General features: G+C 43.3%; 2 protein-coding genes across 2 annotated transcripts in view; both read right to left on the reverse strand.

Annotated features, from left to right (window-relative positions):
* The window catches only part of LOC149971805 (uncharacterized), a 36885-nt gene extending 19512 nt beyond the window's left edge, over nucleotides 1-17373 (reverse strand). Inside the window, exon 1 of the mRNA XM_090219760.1 lies at nucleotides 17215-17373. Coding sequence (XP_090075886.1) covers nucleotides 17215-17308 — 94 coding nt within the window. The 5' untranslated portion in view covers nucleotides 17309-17373. The remainder of the gene's footprint in view (nucleotides 1-17214) is intronic.
* LOC110505105 (alpha-1,3-mannosyl-glycoprotein 4-beta-N-acetylglucosaminyltransferase B) overlaps nucleotides 1-18492 on the reverse strand; it is a 232126-nt gene that overhangs the window by 160517 nt on the left and 53117 nt on the right. The window lies entirely within an intron of this gene.

Genomic DNA, 18492 nt, shown 5'->3' on the forward strand with positions numbered 1-18492 from the left:
ACTGACCTTCATGTCTTAAAGTAATGATCGACTGTCATTTATCTTTGCTTATTTGAGCTGTTCTTGCCATAATATGGACTTGGTCTTTTACCAAATAGGGCTATCTTCTGTATACCAACCCTACCATGTCACAACAGAACTGATTGGCTCGAATGCATTAAAAATAAATTCCATACATTAACTTAACAAGGCACACCTGTTAATTGAAATCCATTCCAGGTGACTACCTCATGAAGCTGGCTGAGAAAATGCCAAGAGTGTGCAAAGCTGTCATCAAGGCAAAGGGTGGCTACTTTGAAGGATCTAAAATATATTTTGATTTCTTTAACACTTTTTTGGTTACTACATGATTCCATACTTTATGTGTTATTTCATAGTTTTGATGTCTTCACTATTATTCTACAATGTAGAAACTAGTAGAAATAAAGAAAAACCCTGGAATGCGTAGGTGTGTCCAAACTTTTGACTGGTACTGTATGGTTAAGGTTCAAAGGTTAACCGTAGTAATAGCAATAACTGTATAACCAGCAGTGAAGTGCTGTGTAGGATTGTGCTGTGTGGTCATGAATAATGAAAAGGATAATGAAGCCTCTGAATCTAACTAATGGTACATGTAGATAGGCCTATATAGGAGTTCTATGAGCTGTCAAATGGATATGGGCCAATGGAAACTCTTCGAATAGCTAACAGCTCTCATTGGGTCACTGATTGGCAGTTCATGATATGCCAGCCAATCACAGGGTTCAAAAGTGTAATGTCCTCCATCAGGATATAATTTGCATTGCTAACAGTTAAGTGGTCGATACGTGTCAATCAGAGTCAAATATGTCTGAGTGATCCGTATTTCACTGTCCCTTGATTTCCACATTAGACCAATACTTTGAAGGGCTTGAGATGACACGGCCATATAACCATCACTGGGAATGCTGCCAAAGGGAGACATGAAAACAGTGTGTGGTGCAGGCAGGTATGTGCACAGGCACACCCTTACGCGCACGACCACAAGCATGTGCACAGTATACTTGCAGAAATCTGCACTTGCACACGATTGCATATGCATGCACAGGTTCGCTTGTGAATACACACACACACACACACACTTCTGAGAAACGACTGCTAGGTCCAATACATCATAACCAGGAAGAGAGAGAGACAGGTAGCAATGGAGTGAGACACATTTGAGGGGCTGTGGAGAAATAGTGTGAAAGAGCAAGCGTAGCTTATGTGTCACTATCTGAGACTCCAGGTAAGTTATGTCTCTCGTTTTAATTAAAATACTTTTTTGGGCTTCTGTTAATGGAGTTCATTAATTATACTCTCGTTCGGGTGACTGTGTGAGCCTTATGACTGCGTCTCCTTCGTGACCCTCGGTCCCATTTTGAATGACCTGGCCTCACATCTTGTACTTGTTAGACAATGTCATTCCTTTAGAAGTCTAGGACATGAAAGGGCTTGGACGGAATCTACTTAACCCTTGCTCCTCCATAAGGCTGAGTGGTGCATCATGGGAAGTGGAGTTTTGGAAAACTGTATAACAAAAAAAAAAAATGTTTTGTTAACTAACTGAACACATGATTTCAGTTTGATGTCAACTGCAACTACTACATTTGTAGTTTTGTAGCTAAAGATAGTTAGCTATAACATCTACCATGATACATGTTTAATAAGCGTGTTACTTCATGTCAACAGAGTGCCAGTTAACCATTAACAAATCATATGGGCAGTCTGTATTAGTCTGGGCATGTGTGAAACATCCGTAGAGGACAAGCCGGAAACAGTAAGAACTCGTTATATAACTCAAACCGGGTTCATACGGGACAAATACTGTAGGCCTACTGCCGTTGTGTCCTTGAGTGGGAGGCTATACGGCTCTGTGCAAACGGACCTGGATCTAATCACTTCAAGTTAATAATTACCTGTATAGTATAATGCAATTAAACCAAGCCATCAAAGACACGCCTGTATCTTAGGCAAATTAACAACACCAACAATGTAAACATGATCTAAAAACAGTGCAACCATCGAGACTGTAGTTTATGGAAAAAGGGATAGTGGGTGTAAGGGAAGGGAGAGAGGGTGAAGAGGGGCATTCATCTGGCTTGGTGCGGTATAAATGACTTGCGGTTCATCTTTCAAATCATCGGTGTCCTTCCTTGTTGTCGCTTCCCTGCACCGAATGAATGGGAAATGATAGGACGGAGTGGATGAGAAATGAAAGGATATAAATGGATTATCAGAGTCCCTTTACCAGGCATTCAACTATGAGGCAGAATGTATGTTGACATTGCTGGCTAAATAAATCCTATTCTGAAGACAAAGGTCAGGAAGAAAAAACAATTGCCTAACACAAAGGGTGTCTTATTAGTTAGGTTTCATTACGCAGCTTTTTAAGGATAACGTCAAAGAAAAATAAGAATATAGCTTAAAAAAAAACGTGGAATAAAGTAAACAAGCAACATTACATTTTTCCCTCAAGGAATTTGATTCCTTGTTGACTACAGAAATGCAGGTAGAAAAGGTCCATAGCGCACCTTTAATGTCAAACAGATCAGTACAATACAGACCACAGTCACAGAGGGACGATACAGCTGCCAAGATAGGAGATTAGTTGATACAAAGGTAGACTAGAGTCTCTGTTCTCTCCTCTCCTGTCCACGGTACAGTTGGTCTGTATACAAAGCTCCTTCCCGTTCCATACAGGCCCTGAGAGAGATAATGAAAAACAATGCTGACATTATTCTGCCCCAGTTCTGTTCCGCATTGGGGAATAATCAATAGGATTTTTTCTCTCAACTCCGATTGGTGGGTTCTTAAGGTTAAGAGGTCAATGACAGGTCATGGCTGTTCAGGGTCAAAATAATACTCTATGCACACTGTATGACTGACAAACATATTGTTATTACACAAGGATTTGTAAGTAAGCATTTCCCTTATTGATGTCACTTGTTAAATCCACTTCAAATCAGTGTAGATGAAGGGGAGGAGACATGTTAAAGAAGGATTTTTAAGCTTTGAGACATTTGAGACTTGGATTGTGTATGTGTGCCAGTCAGATGATGAATGGGCAAGACAAAAGTTAAGTGCCTTTGAACAGGGTATAGTAGTAGGTGCCAGGCGCACCAGCTTGCGTCAAGAACTGCAACGCTGCTGGGTTTTTCACGCTCATCAGTTTCATGTGTGTATCAAGAATGGTCCACCAGCCAAAGAACATCCAGCCAACTTGACACAACATGGGCGTCCCTGTGGAACGCTTTCGACACCTTGTTGAGTCCAACTTAGGCTGTTCTGAGGGCAAAAGAGGCTGGTGCAACTCAACATTAGGAAGGTGTTCTTAGTGTTTTATACACGCAGTGAGTGAGTGAGTGAGTGAGTGTGCTGAAATCACAGGTGGCCGGTGGCAAGGCAACGCTGCGGTTCCCTGCACACGGCAGTAGGCAGGTTGCAAAGGCACAGTTTCCCCCTAGTGCCTCAAGGGACTTCAGTCCTGTGCTGTGGGGCCTGGGTGAAGTGTAGCGTAACTGCGGTGTAACGCCATTTCAATACCACACCGTAATTACAACACCCCCTTAGTGCTCCCCTCCCGTCCTTAACCATTTTAATTTCCTTTTCTTTTCTTTTCATTTAACTTAGGCTTAGAGCCGATGCGTCATCGTTTTCAAGTATTTCTGCTTGACATTGTGTAAAGAATGGGCGAAAGACAGAGGAAGAGAAAAGTGCGGGCCATTTTTACAGCTCACGACCTAGGTTTACATTCAATTGGCGACAGATTTTCACGCGAATATTCAAAACAATATGCTAATATTCCCACCAGAGATGGTTTTCCATCAACTTGACTGGTTGCGGATAAAAGGCTGTGCTTAATGACATGGTGCACATAAAAATAACTATGGGTAGAACAATATTTAGGGATTGCGATTGAGGTCTGATCCTCTGCTACTACGGTCGAGGGGCCTGTTTTGTGGGGGGGTTGGTAGTAGGATGTTGCTCCCAGACACTGATCTAAGGTGTGGTTTGTTACCAGGTTAAGGTATGGATTTTGGGAGGGTACACTGATCCGATATTGATCTGCGTGTATGAGTAATGACTGACTAGAGTGGGAGAGGGCGTGAAGGGTTTTGGGGGTCCACAATCCTCCACTCCATCCCTCAACCCCTCCGACCTCCAGACAGACCATGAAAAACCCATTTAGAAACCAAATCTCCCATTACAATCACTCTTTCCCCTCCGTCACTCGCCCCTTTCTCCCTCTCCCCCACTTTTCACTCCCTCGTCACTCCATACCCTCTCTAATCCCCTTCGCTTCTCTCAATCGCTTCTATTCTTGATCCCAAAATGTGTTCCCTCCCTCAGTTAAAGGAGATTACATTTCATTTTCTTTATGGGCCGGGGCTAATACGTGCTTACGGGAGCGACCCATCGGCACAGATGAGGGAAGACAGAGGCAGGCCAGACTCAATAAAAAGTAGACAGTTACTGTTATTGGAGCAGCAATTAGAGCTTCAGGAGGCAGAAGGGCTTTGACAATGGCCTGTCTCTTCCGCTGTGGAAGTGGCTGCTCGTGGTCTTGTGGTTGGACAAAGTGAGGAGAAGCCGGGGGTTAGAGCTAGCTCGTCCCTCCCTCTCTTTCCCTCTCCCTCATTTCAGAGAGATGACAGAGGCAGTTAACTATGAGAGGAAGGAATTCTGATGAAGAGTAGACACTACAGAGAGAGCGAGAGCGAGCGAGAGAGAGGGGATACGAGATGGAATAGTATTATAGAGGAGGAAGAATGGATGGGTGATTGATGAAAAAGGAAGTCAAAGGAGAATAAAGGACAGTATGTATTAAGCCATCACAAAGCCTCCAACAAACAAGCCATTATAAAGAGTAGCCTCATTCCCTATTTTTGTGTGTGTGTGTGTGTGTGTGTGTGTGTGTGTGTGTGTGTGTGTCTTAGAGCTTATAAAGGATTGGTGGAGAGTGTGACAAGATTATCACACTAAAGCTGTGGCGATAGGATTAGGGTAAAGTACAGTTCACACTTTAAAAGGTCTAACTTCAATACACCTGGACCTACAGTACATAAACTCAACATAACCCTACACAAAGCCTACACAAAGCCTCCATAAATCCTACGTAACCTGTATTTGCCTGTTCCTCCAACACAAAATCTGACCCAAAGCTATGAAACCTTCCAATCCTGATCCCCAAGGTCTGCAGTGTGTGCAGGCTTTTGTGCCAGCCCAGCACAAACACACCTGATTCAGTTAATCATCAAGATTTTTCAAAAACAACGTTGGAAACCACAGACACATGATTTTGGAAGTTACAACTAAGTGCACGCTGCACCAAAAAATAGCTGGACACAGCTTTAGTATGCACTTCAGTGGACACAAAAAAATGTCAAGGGTAATTGTCTGCCTATTTTCAGCAAGTTGAAACCAAACCATTTTGTGGCGATTATACATTTAAAGACTTTTTGCTGGCTCTGTATACTCCTCCTCTGTAATAAAATTAACAACCTTATGCCGTCATCTTTTTTTAGTACGTTTAAGTGCCCAGTGGTTGGCTACCTTTCTCTTTCCCCTAAAACACCCTGTAAGTGTAGCACTACATCCAAACTTAAGTCTAAAATTGGCAATACCTAACCAAGTGCAAAACTCTATCACAGTCTCTGTCATCACCCCCACAAGAGTGCCTTTGTGGTAAGACCCTAATGCCCAATCCTACACTTTTGAAAAAGTACCGATTCCATCCCACATTAGCGCTGAGCGATGTGTGCTTTTTGAGGTCGGTACAATTATTTAAGTTGACGTTTTTTTGATCATTTTTTGAACACAACGTGCACTATGTGGGTTGAATGATGTAACACAGAATAAAACTATGAATAAAAGTCCCATGATGGTAGTGACTGCACATTACCAGTCATCACTTACTCACCATCATTTATTCACATTTGTTGTGAATATTACATTTGTTTTATTTGATTACTTTATTCTAAGTCATCTTCTCATCTCTATGGAGTTGCTGCCTATGCTGCCTTAAGTATCTGTCTTTCATATGTAGCCATACCAAAAGCAACATATCATACTAATTTGAGTGTTCTAGATTTACTTTTACTATACTAGTCTATTAGACCAGGCTGAACCTAATGTAGCAGGTATAAAATAAACACACAGACCAGACAAGTAGGTGCACAATGGATTATGGACATTGTAGTTAATTACCACGTTTTCTGTGCTAAACTATTTTTTATTTTTATTTTATTTCACCTTTATTTAACCAGGTAGGCTAGTTGAGAACAAGTTCTCATTTGCAACTGCGACCTGGCCAAGATAAAGCATAGCAGTATGAGCAGACAACACAGAGTTACACATGGAGTAAACAATTAACAAGTCAATAACACAGTAGAAAACAAAGGGGGAGTCTATATACAATGTGTGCAAAAGGCATGAGGTAGGCGAATAATTACAATTTTGCAGATTAACACTGGAGTGATAAATGATCAGATGGTCATGTACAGGTAGAGATATTGGTGTGCAAAAGAGCAGAAAAATAAATAAATAAAAACAGTATGGGATGAGGTAGGTGAGAATGGGTGGGCTATTTACCAATAGACTATGTACAGCTGCAGCGATCGGTTAGCTGCTCAGATAGCTGATGTTTGAAGTTGGTGAGGGAGATAAAAGTCTCCAACTTCAGCGATTTTTGCAATTCGTTCCAGTCACAGGCAGCAGAGTACTGGAACGAAAGGCGGCCAAATGAGGTGTGGGCTTTAGGGATGATCAGTGAGATACACCTGCTGGAGCGCGTGCTACGGGTGGGTGTTGCCATCGTGACCAGTGAGCTGAGATAAGGCGGAGCTTTACCTAGCATGGACTTGTAGATGACCTGGAGCCAGTGGGTCTGGCGACGAATATGTAGCGAGGGCCAGCCGACTAGAGCATACAAGTCGCAGTGGTGGGTGGTATAAGGTGCTTTAGTGACAAAACGGATGGCACTGTGATAGACTGCATCCAGTTTGCTGAGTAGAGTGTTGGAAGCCATTTTGTATATGACATCGCCGAAGTCGAGGATCGGTAGGATAGTCAGTTTTACTAGGGTAAGCTTGGCGGCGTGAGTGAAGGAGGCTTTGTTGCGGAATAGAAAGCCGACTCTTGATTTGATTTAAGAATATTGGCCTGTGGAAAACTACAACTCCCTACTACACCGCACTGTTCGGGCTTGATCTGATTCATCTCCAGAGAAATCGCGCAATGTGTGAATTTAGATCACTGAAAAAACTGAACAAAATGGAATTTAATTAATTGAACAGAACTGTTAGTTGTTAAAAAAATAACCGACATTTCAGTGAATTGCTCAGCACTATTCCACATTCAGTGCATTCAGAAAGTATTCAGACCCCTTGACTTTTTCACATTTTGTTAATTTACAGAATTATTCTAAAATTGATTAAATAGTTTTTTCCCCCCTCATCAATCTACACACAATACCCCATAATGACAAAACAAAAACAGGTTTTTAGAAATGTTAACTAGTTTATATAAAAAAATACACTTTTTTACATAACTATTCAGACCCTTCACTCAGTACTTTGATGAAGCTCCTTTGGCTGTAATTACAGCCTTGAGTTTTTTGGGGGGTATGACACTACAAGCTTGGCACACCTGTATTTGAGGAGTTACGCCCATTCTTCTCTACAGATCCTCTACAGCTCTGTCAGTTTGAATGGGGAGTGTCGCTGCACGGCTATTTTCAGGTCTCTCCAGAGATGTTCGATTGGGTTCAAGTCTGGGCTCTGGCTGGGTCACTCGAGGACATTAGGAGTCCCGAAGCCACTCCTGCATTGTCTTGGCTGTGTGCTTAGGGTCCTTCACCCCAGTCTGAGGTCCAGAGTGCTCGGGAGCCGGATTTCATCTTTCCCTCGACCCTGACTAGTTTCCCAGTCCCTGCCGCTGAAAAACATCTCCACAGCATTATGCTGGCACCACCTTGCTTCACCGTAGGGATGGTGCCATGTTTTCTCCAGGCGTGACACTTGGCATTCTGGCCAAAGAATGTTCAATCTTGGTATCATCAGACCAAAGAATCTTGTTTCTCATGGTCAGAGTCCTTTAGATGCCTTTTGGCTAACTCCATGTGGGCTGTCGTGTGCCTTTTACTGAGTAGTGGCTTCCGTCTGGCCAATCAACTATAAAGGCCTAATTGGTAGAGTGCTGCAGAGATATTTGTCCTTTTGGAAGGTTCTTCCATCTCCAAAGAGGAACTCTGGAGCTCTGTCAGAGTGACCATCACCCACCCCCCTGACCAAGGCCCTTCTCCCCGGATTGCCCAGTTTGGCAGGGGCGACCAGCTCTAGGAAGAGTATTGGTGGTTCTAAACTTCTTCCATTCAGAATGATGGAGGCCACTGTGTTCTTGGGGACCTTCAATGCTGCATAAAGGTTTTGGTACCCTTCCCCAGATCAGATCCACAACAAAATACTGTCTCAAATCAAATCGTTATTGGTCACATACACATGGTTAGCAGATGTTAATGTGAGTGTAGTGAAATGCTTCTGGATCCAACAGGTAATATCTAACAATTCCACAACAAAACCTAATACACACAATCTAGTAAAAGAAATGGGATAAAAATATATTGATGAGCATTGAGAGCAGCTAAGATGCAATAGATAGTGTAGTATACAGTATAGACATTTGAGATAATTAATGTGAGATACGTAAACATTCTTAAAGTGGCATTATTAGTGACTACATCTTATTATTAGTTGAATTTTATTATTATTATCAATTTTATTATTATCATTATTAGTGTTCAATTTTTAAAGTGGTGGCTGTTTAACAATCTGATGGCCTTGCGATAGAAGCTGTTTTTCAATCTCTGTCCTAGCTTTTTTGCATCTCTACTGACCTTGCATTCTGGGTGGAAGTGGGGTGAACAGGCTGTGGCTCGGGTGGTTATTACCCTTGATGATCATTTTGACTTCCTGTGACATCAGGTATTGTAGATGTCCTGGAGGGCAGGTAGTTTGCCCTCGGTGATGAGTTGTGCAGACTGCACCACCCTCAGGAGAGTCCTGTGGTTGTGGGCAGTGCAGTTGCCGTACCAGGCGGCGATACAGCCCGACAGTATGCTCTCAATTGTGCACCTGTAAAAGTTAGTGAGGGTTTTCGGTGGCAAGCCACATTTTTTCAGCCTCCTGAGGATGAAGAGGCACTGTTGCACCTTCTTCACCACACTGTGTGTGTGGACCATTTCAGTTTGTCGGTGATATGTAAAAACTTTCCACCTTCTCCACTGCTGTCCCGTCGATGTGGATAGGGAGGGGGGTGCTCCCTTTGCGGTTTCCAGATGTCCACGATTATCTCTTTTGTTTTGCTGACATTGAGTGAGAGGTTATTTTCCTGACACCACACTCCAAAGGCCCTCACCTCCCTGTAGGCTGTCTTGTCGTTGTTGGTAATCAAGCCTACCACTGTTGTATCGTCTGCAAACTTGATGATTGAGTTGGAGGCATGCATGGTCACGCAGTCGTGGGTGAACAGGGGAGTACAGGAGGGGGCTGAGAACGCACCCTTGTGGGCCCCAGTGTTGATGGTCAACGGAGTGGAGATGTTTCCTTCCTTCACCACCTAGGGGCGGCCCGTCAGGAAGTCCAGGACACAGTTGCACAGAGCGTGGGCCTTTTGGGGCAGTCTGTGGACCTATTGGGGCGGTAAGAAAATTGAAGTGGGTCTAGGGTGACAGGTAAGGTGGAGGTGATATGATCCTTGACTAGTCTTTCAAAGCACTTCCTGATGACAAAAGTGAGTGCTACGTGGCGATAGTCATTTAGTTCAGTTACCTTGGCTTTCTTGGGAACAGGAACAATGGTTGCCATCTTGAAGCATGTGGGGACAGCAGACTGGGATAGGGATTAATTGAATATGTCCGTAAACACACCAGCCAGCTGGTCTGTGCATGCTCTGAGAACGCGGCTGCCGTCTGGGTCGGCAGCCTTGCGAGGGTTAACGCATTTAAATGTTTTACTGATGTCGGCCACTGAGGAGGAGAGCCCACAGTCTTTGGTAGCGGTTCGTGTTGGTGGCACAAAGATGTTGTTTAATTTTTCTGGAAGCAAGACCTCGATGTCCACGATGTGACTGGTTTTCTTTTTGTAATCTGTGATTGTCTGTAGAACCTGCCACATACGTCTCGTGTTTGAGATGTTGAATTGGGATTCCACTTTGTTTCTATACTAATACTTTGCTTGTTTGATTGTGGTACAGAGGGAATAACTACAGTGTTTGTATTAGGCCATATTCCGAGTTGCCTTGCCATGATTAAATGCTACTATCTTTCAGTTTTGTGTGAATGCTGCAATCAGTCCACGATTTCTGGTTAGGGAAGGTTTTAATAGTTACAGTGGGTACAACATCTCCTATACACTTCCTTATAAACTCGCTCACAGAGTCTGGGTATACGCCATTGTTATTGTCTGAGGCTACCGGGAACATATCTCAGTCCACGTGATCGAAGCAATCTTGAAGCGTGGAATCCGATTGGTCAGACCAGCGTTGGATAGACCTAAGCAGGGGCGCTTCCCGTTTTAGTTTCTGCCTATAGGAGGGGAGCAACCAGATGGAGTCATGGTCAGATTTGACTAAAGGAGGGCAGGGGAGGGCCTTGAATGCATCGTGGAAGTTAAATTAGCAATGATCGAGTGTTTTACTCGTGCGTGTACTGCAATCGATATGCTGATAGAATTTAGGTAGCCTTGTCCTCAAATTAGCTTTGTTAAAATCCCCAGCTACAATAACTGCAACCTCAGGATATATGGTTTCCAGTTTGCATAAAGTCCAGTGAAGTTCCTTGATGGCCATCTTGGTATCGCTTGCGGGGGGATATACACGGCTGTGACGATGACGGAGGATAGTTCTATTGGGAGATAATACGGTCAGCATTTAATTGTGAGGAATTCTAGGTCAGGTGAACAAAAGGACATGAGTTCCTGTATGTTGTTACAATTACACCATGAGTCATTAATCATGAAACATACATACCCTCTCTTCTTCTTACCGGAGAGATGTTTATTCCTGTACTGAAAACCCCATTGGCTGTACTGACTCTGACAGCATGTCACCAGCTAGCCATGTTTCCGTGAAATGTATGCATGTAATAACACTTACGGTTTTCTGGGCTAACAATGCAAGAAATAATACATAAAAAACAAAATACTGCACAGTTTCCTTAGGACTAGAAGCGAAGCTGCCATCTCCATTGGTGCCATCTTGATGTGATATCAGCGCTAATCTTGGAACTCTACAGACAATTCCTTCCACCTCATGGCTTGGTTTTTAAATCTGGCATGCACTGTCAACTGTGGAACCTTATATAGACAGTTGTGTGCCTTTCCAAATCATGTCCAATCAATTGAATTTACCACAGGTGGACTCCAAGTTGTAGAAACATCTCAAGGATGATCAATGGAAACAGGATGCACCTGAGCTCAATTTCAAGTCTTATAGCAAAAGGACTGAATACTTATGTAAATAAGGTTTCTGTTTTTAATTTTTAATACATTTGCCAACATTTTGAAAAACCTGTTTCGATTTGTCATTATGTGCCATTGTGTGTAGATTGATGAGAATCATTTTGATTTTTAATTGATTTTAGAATATGGCTGTAACATAAAATGTGGAAAAAGTCAAGGGGGCTGAATATTATCCGAATGCAATGTATTTCATGGGGGGGGGGGGGGTCAATCAAGCTTGAAAGCTACACAGGTGGCATTGGCTTGGCTGGCACTGAAGCCCTCTGGCAACCCACCTGCTCCTCTGGCAAACAACAGCTCGACTCTACGAAACGGAGACAGAGCGGGCGTGCCTCCAAAATGGAAATGCCTGGAACCTGATCTAATGGTGATGGCGCATCGCTTAACAGCTCAATGGCGGCCATAGCAGCTCCAATGAGACATGTTTAAATGAACTCAATTACAGTTGTTGATAGAGCAATAGGGGTGGAATTAGGGTTCAGTGCCCCATAATGGGCCTGGTTATCATGTCAATCATAGCACTGATTATTTTAACCCATTAAGGGGCCTTTGAGGTAAACGGTTGAAAAGAGCTGCATTGGGTAGCATGGGGTAACATGAGGCAATGGCTGAAAGGGACTGGCGGTCCCACCCATAGAGGGATCATCAAACCCTGTTTTCCCCTCATATCACCCCTTGTGAAAATAGTTCATAACCTTATTACAATAGGGACTGGCAGTATGAAAGGACAACTTGTGCACAGGATTAGCCTTTATTTAATCCTATACGGCCTTCCACTTTCAATACACAATAAACCAACCACAAATCTCACAGATGCATAATAATCCTCCCAATCGGAGTCAATTCTGAGTCGATGTAAATCCACTAAGTGACTGAGTGATTAGCAGCCACTGCAAGACCGCTCTAGACAGACTCCATCTTCCTCCAATGAGCTCTCCCCTTCTGGTTTCCCAAAGTGGCGTCTGTCAATCACTCAAACTGTCAGAGCTCCCTAGGCTCGGCATCAACCCAAAATAATGAATGTCCTTGTAGATGTAATATGCAACTGAACATAAAGCTAATCTCTTTTCCCAAATTCAACAACTGTACCTTACCTGACATTAATGTTAAAACTGAGCTAGAATAATTGACTTCTCCTGAAGTTGCAGACTCTCTAAAAGGTCTTTACAAAAGGCATTTAGCTTCAGGCTTCCTCCACCCAAAATACTCCCATGATACACTTATGCTATCATGTGCCCTTTTAAAAACAAATTGTGTTTACGGATGCCTCCCATTCATTAGCTCACATTTGACCCCTCTTGTTTGTGATTATTAACATCTTTCCCACTGCTTTTCTCTAAGTAGTAAACAATTGCTTATGAGCTACACCTTTTCCATTCCATAATTAGTCCGCCATTTAGAATTTAATATACAGCGAGCGGTAACGTAAACATACCAAGTCTATAATTGGTGCTAATTGAACATAAAGGACGAGAGAGTGGGAGGGAAAAACATTGGGGGGGGGGGTTGTCAAACTCAGTTTCCTAGAATTCCCACAGGGAGCAAAGGGGGCAGATGATTAGAGAGCCACAAATAGAGCCACAAAATAAAGCCACAGTTTCCTTTTAAAGGGGCGAGTTAGTTAGACTTGCCTGCTGTGGTCACTTATCTGTGGAGAAATCCATTGCTCTATTGTATCAAGGGGGTTTGCTGTTCTTAATTAGGACTTGTGGGTGTTTGCTTCGAAGACCCATTCTGATAAACAGAGTGTAAAAAGGCTCGACCAGGCAGTTTTATCCATTATTTTTCACTTCCTCAGGTCACAGAGTTTGTTGGGCATACCCTGGGACCGTACATTTAGATGGGTTGCTGTGCCTCGGAGGAGGTAACTAGGCTTCCTTTTCGACAGGATGCCGTTGTCATAAGCCCTCACCGCAGGGACTGAGGGACTGAGACAAGTCAGGGATGCTGTTTCCACGGACTCTGTGGGCTGACCATGCGTGAAGAGCGAATATGCTTCACATGCGAGTGTGTGCGCGTGCGTGCAGGATTTTACGCTGCCGTTTCATTTATACAACCTTCACAGACATGAAGGATCAGGGATGCGTGGAATTGATGTTGATGCAGGGAATCCTTATTCTTTATGGAGTGATGATTTTGTCTGGAATGGATTACGTGAGCTCTCGCCCGCTCTCATTCTCAAGACAGTGCACGGACACATATATTCACCGTTACGTGATAGTACGAGGCACGGCAAAACAGGCCATGCTGCCAAAGTAGAGGCATTAAAAAACATGTCTTGTATCTAGTATTCAGTCAGTCAACACCAGGGGGGTAGAGTCAGAGTCAAACACAGTTCAACCGTGATTCTTTGCGTGAATGGATGGTGTAACACCGCTCACTGTTCTGCTTACGAAGGAACAACGCATTTAGCTGAGGCAACATTATAGGCCGATCCCAACCGTCCCCTAAACCCTGTTATTGGCCCATAAAAAAATATATTATCTTTGGTGGAAACCACAGATATAGAGAGAGACAGAGGTCACAGTTGTGCTTGAAATGGACAAACTCAGTGGGGAAAAACATAATGGTATAAACAACAGGGACAAATCCCATCACCAGTATCATATCAAGTACATCAAATCGCCAGACCGCTAATGGTCATTACATCACAGAAACTGGGCCATTAGGCCACAAGACTTGGTGTTGTCCAATATCAGGCACCCCTGACCAAGCTGATGGCTAATATGGATGCCATGCAAGGCAACAACAGTTTCATAGTTAAGATGTAAAAACAGAATCAAACTATTTGGACAAAATTGGCATTCGCCTCGCTACTCTGAATCCATATTGATTGTGACACCATAGCTCAGAATGGTTGTCTCTCAATATAGATGTCTTTATGTCTAAATCGCCTGTATGTCTAAATTGGTCCGGGCATGGGGACCCACAGCCAACTGAGACACAGATTACCAGCAACCACCACAGTTGAGGTCAACGACAGAGTGAAACGATAGTAGTAAGTCAATGGTGAGGGACTGTGACATTGTCCATGTTTGAGTCTGAGTTTTGTCTTGTTTCTGATAGCTATAGACAGATGTTAAATCAGACAAGTTATCTGCCAGTCTGTTGTTGAATCACTGTTGATACAATCCCTATATGGCAATACCAAAACAGACTTAGATCAAGGCTGTCTATCCAACCTTGGAGTTACTCAGTATTTACACAATGAGATAATTATTTCATACTTCATACATTCATTCATACTTCATACTTTCACACTTCAAACTGCTCACAAAGGGGATTTTGCAGTGCTTTTGTCAAAATCCATCTGTCTAGAGCATTAATCTTGTTTGGCACAGGTGTGAAAATGAACTCTCCAGAACGTTTGAACAGAGTTTGAACAGAGTTGGCTATGTGTGCTCGGGGAGGCCTATGAAGTCAGCCTCTCCAAACAGGACTTTTCAGCGGACCTGTGAGTCCTCATAACCAAATATGCACAAACTCCAACTGACATTTCCTGTCAAACAAATGGACAGGAGCCCTGTAGTCAGAGGTGAAAAGCACACAGGATGTTGAAAAGAGCACTGGTGTACTACTATCACCAACAGCTTGCTGTAGACCTGTGGGTCATTCCTTCTTGTTTGCCACACAGCTTCTTCCAAAATCACCTCCTGAGAGTGTCCACATGCTATAGCCCGTCATTGTCGTTGTCATGCCTGTGTCTGTCTGGCCTTATCATTGAATGACGCCTAGCTTTCCAGGACAAAGAATGCTGAGTTGCATCCAAAGAACACCATACCTACTGTGAAGCATGGGGGTGGAAACATCATGCTTTGGGGCTGTTTTTCTGCAAAGGGACCAGGACGACTGATCCGTGTAAAGGAAAGAATGAATGGGGCCATGTATCGTGAGATTTTGAGTGAAAACCTCCTTCCATCAGCAAGGGCATTGAAGATGAAACGTGGCTGGGTCTTTCAGCATGACAATGATCCCAAACACACCGCCCGGGCAACGAAGGAGTGGCTTCGTAAGAAGCATTTCAAGGTCCTGGAGTGGCCTAGCCAGTCTCCAGATCTCAACCCCATAGAAAATCTTTGGAGGGAGTTGAAAGTCCGTGTTGCCCAGCAACAGCCCCAAAACAGGAGATCTGCATGGAGGAATGGGCCAGAAAACCAGCAACAGTGTGTGAAAACCTTGTGAAGACTTACAGAAAACATTTGACCTCTGTCATTGCCAACAAAGGTTATTTAACAAAGTATTGAGAAACTTTTGTTATTGACCAAATACTTATTTTCCACAATAATTTGCAAATAAATTCATTAAAAATCCTACAATGTGATTTTCTGGATTTTTTTTTCTCATTTTGTCTGTCATAGTTGAAGTGTACCTATGATGAAAATTACAGGCCTCTCATCTTTTTAAGTGGGAGAACTTGCACAATTGGTGGCTGACTAAATACTTTTTTGCCCCACTGTATGTGGTCACCCCTTCAAATTAGTGGATTTGGCTATTTCAGCCACACCCATTGCTGACTGGTGTATAGAATCGAGCACACCGCCATGAAATCTCCTTAGACAAGCGTACTCATTGACTTTCAACATGGCACCGTCTTAGGATGTCATCTTTCCAACAAGTCAGTTCATCATATTGCTGCTAGAGCTGCCCAGGTCAACTGTAAGTGCTGTTATTGTGAAGTGGAAATATCTAGGAGCAACAACGGCTCAGCCCGAAAGCGGTAGTACAAACAAGCTCACAGAACGGGACCGTCAAGAGCTGAAGCACGTAGCGCGTAAAAATCATCTGTCCTCAGTGCAACACTTACTACCGAGTTCCAAACTGTCTCTGGAAGCAAGACAAGAAGTGTTCATCGGGAGCTTCATGAAATGGGTTTCCAATGCCAAGCAGCTGCACACAAGCCTAAGATCACCATGCACAATGCCAAGTGTCGGCTGGAGTGTTATAAAGCTCGCCGCCATTGGACTCTGGAGCAGTGGAAACGCGTTCTTTGGAGTGATGAATCATGCTTCACCATCTGGCAGTCCGACAGATAAATCTGGGATTGACAGTTGCCAGGAGAACGCTACCTGCCCGAATGCACAGTCCCAACTGTAAAGTTTGGTGGAGGAGGAATAATGGTCTGGGGCTGTTTTTCATGGTTCGGGCTAGGCCCCTTATTCCAGTGAAGGGAAACCTTAATGCTACAGCATACAATGACATTCTAGACAATTCTGTGATTCCAACTTTGTGGCAACAGTTTGGGGAAGGCCCTTTCCTGTTTCATCATGACAATGCCTCCATGAGCAAAGTGAGGTCCATACAGAAATGGTTTCCCTCACTAATGCTCTTGAAGCTGAATGGAAGCAAGTCCCCGCAGCAATGTTCCAACATCTAGTGGAAAGCCTTCCCAGAAGAGTGGAGGCTGTTAATAGGGGTGGCAGGTAGCCTAATGGTTAGCGTTGGGCCAGTAACCGAAAGGTTTCTAGTTCGAATCCCTGAGCTGACAAGGTAAAAATCTGTCGTTCTGCCCCTGAACAAGGCAGTTAACCCACTGTTCCTAGGCTGTCATTGTAAATAACAATTTGTTCTTAACTGACTTGCCTAGTTAAAATAAAGGTTAAATAAAAAAATAAAAAAATGGCAGCAAAGGGGGGGACCAACTCCATATTAACGCCCATGATTTTGGAATGAGACGATCAATGAGCAGGTGTCCACATACCTTTGGCCATGTAGTGTAATTCACCAATACATTTCTTGGTAGTCCAAAAAATATTGCCATCAGGTTGTGAGTCACAGCTGGCCTGGTACATCATTTGCTGCCTCCACCCTTTCGGGATGCACGGTTTCAGTTTCAATGACTCAATATTTTGAACAAAAACGGACGACTGTAACTAATGCTGGGAATGTTAATACAATCAAACTAGCAAGGGCAATGATCACAAGTCAATCATAGCGTGGCTAATAGGTTAGCGCACGTGTAAAACACGAATCCAGCCAATAACACATTTCTATCTGAGCCCATGCAATGATTTGGGTTGTCAAATAATTTTGTCCCGCAACCACGCCCCCTGCGATGCGCCGCACTACAAGTCACAGCAAGCACTGCCAACGTGCTGCACGCCCAAACGGCAGTGCATTGACACATACACACGCCACTCCTCCCAGACCCACACAATAGCCAGCCAATGCGCTGTATCGTATCATCACTAATGGCACTGACTCAATCTTCTCCAGGACCGAAAGTTTAAACCTGTTTTAGGCAAAATCTCAATGCCAAGTTTCGATCCCAGTAGGTCATTGCTGAAGCCTACAGAAAATGTAATCTTGGTTGTCAAAAAGTTATAAGATTTACACGCGGGTATAAATTACTAAAAGACAATAGGACACACAAGCGAGTATAAATGAGTGAACAGTTTGAGTCATCTGCTTTATGAAATTACAGCCTGATGCGCTGGCATCAGTGAATTCAACTGCAAGTGAAACTGACAGCGTTTTAACTACTTTGCAGATAAAACAGACAATCATAATATCAGTCAAAAATATTAAATTCCCAGTTTCTGCTTCAAAACCAACTTTATAAGAGGTTTTAAAATTAGGTTCTATTTGACTCAAAATTCCATGACGTACAGTAATGTCTTTTTAGCAGACTAGATGGGTGCAGTACAATGCATGAATAATATAATTCACCAATACATTTCTTGGTAGTCCAAAAGATATTGCCATCAGGTTGTAAGTCACAGCTGGCCTGGTACATTGTTTACTTCCTCCACCCTTTCGGGATGCACGGTTTCAGTTTCAATGACTCAATATTTTGAACAGAAACTGACAGCTGTAACTAAGGCTGGGAATGTCAATACAATCAAACTAGCAAGGGCAATGATCACAAGTCATTCATAACGTGACTAATAGACTAGTGTACATGTGCCAAACAAGGCCCACGGGTCGAATAGGACACACAAGCAAGTATAAATGAGTCAACAGTTGAGTAATCTACTTT

The sequence above is a fragment of the Oncorhynchus mykiss genome, chromosome 25 (assembly GCF_057628025.1).
Source record: "Oncorhynchus mykiss isolate SJ-2025 chromosome 25, ASM5762802v1, whole genome shotgun sequence".
NCBI classification, from domain to species: Eukaryota; Metazoa; Chordata; class Actinopteri; order Salmoniformes; family Salmonidae; genus Oncorhynchus; species Oncorhynchus mykiss.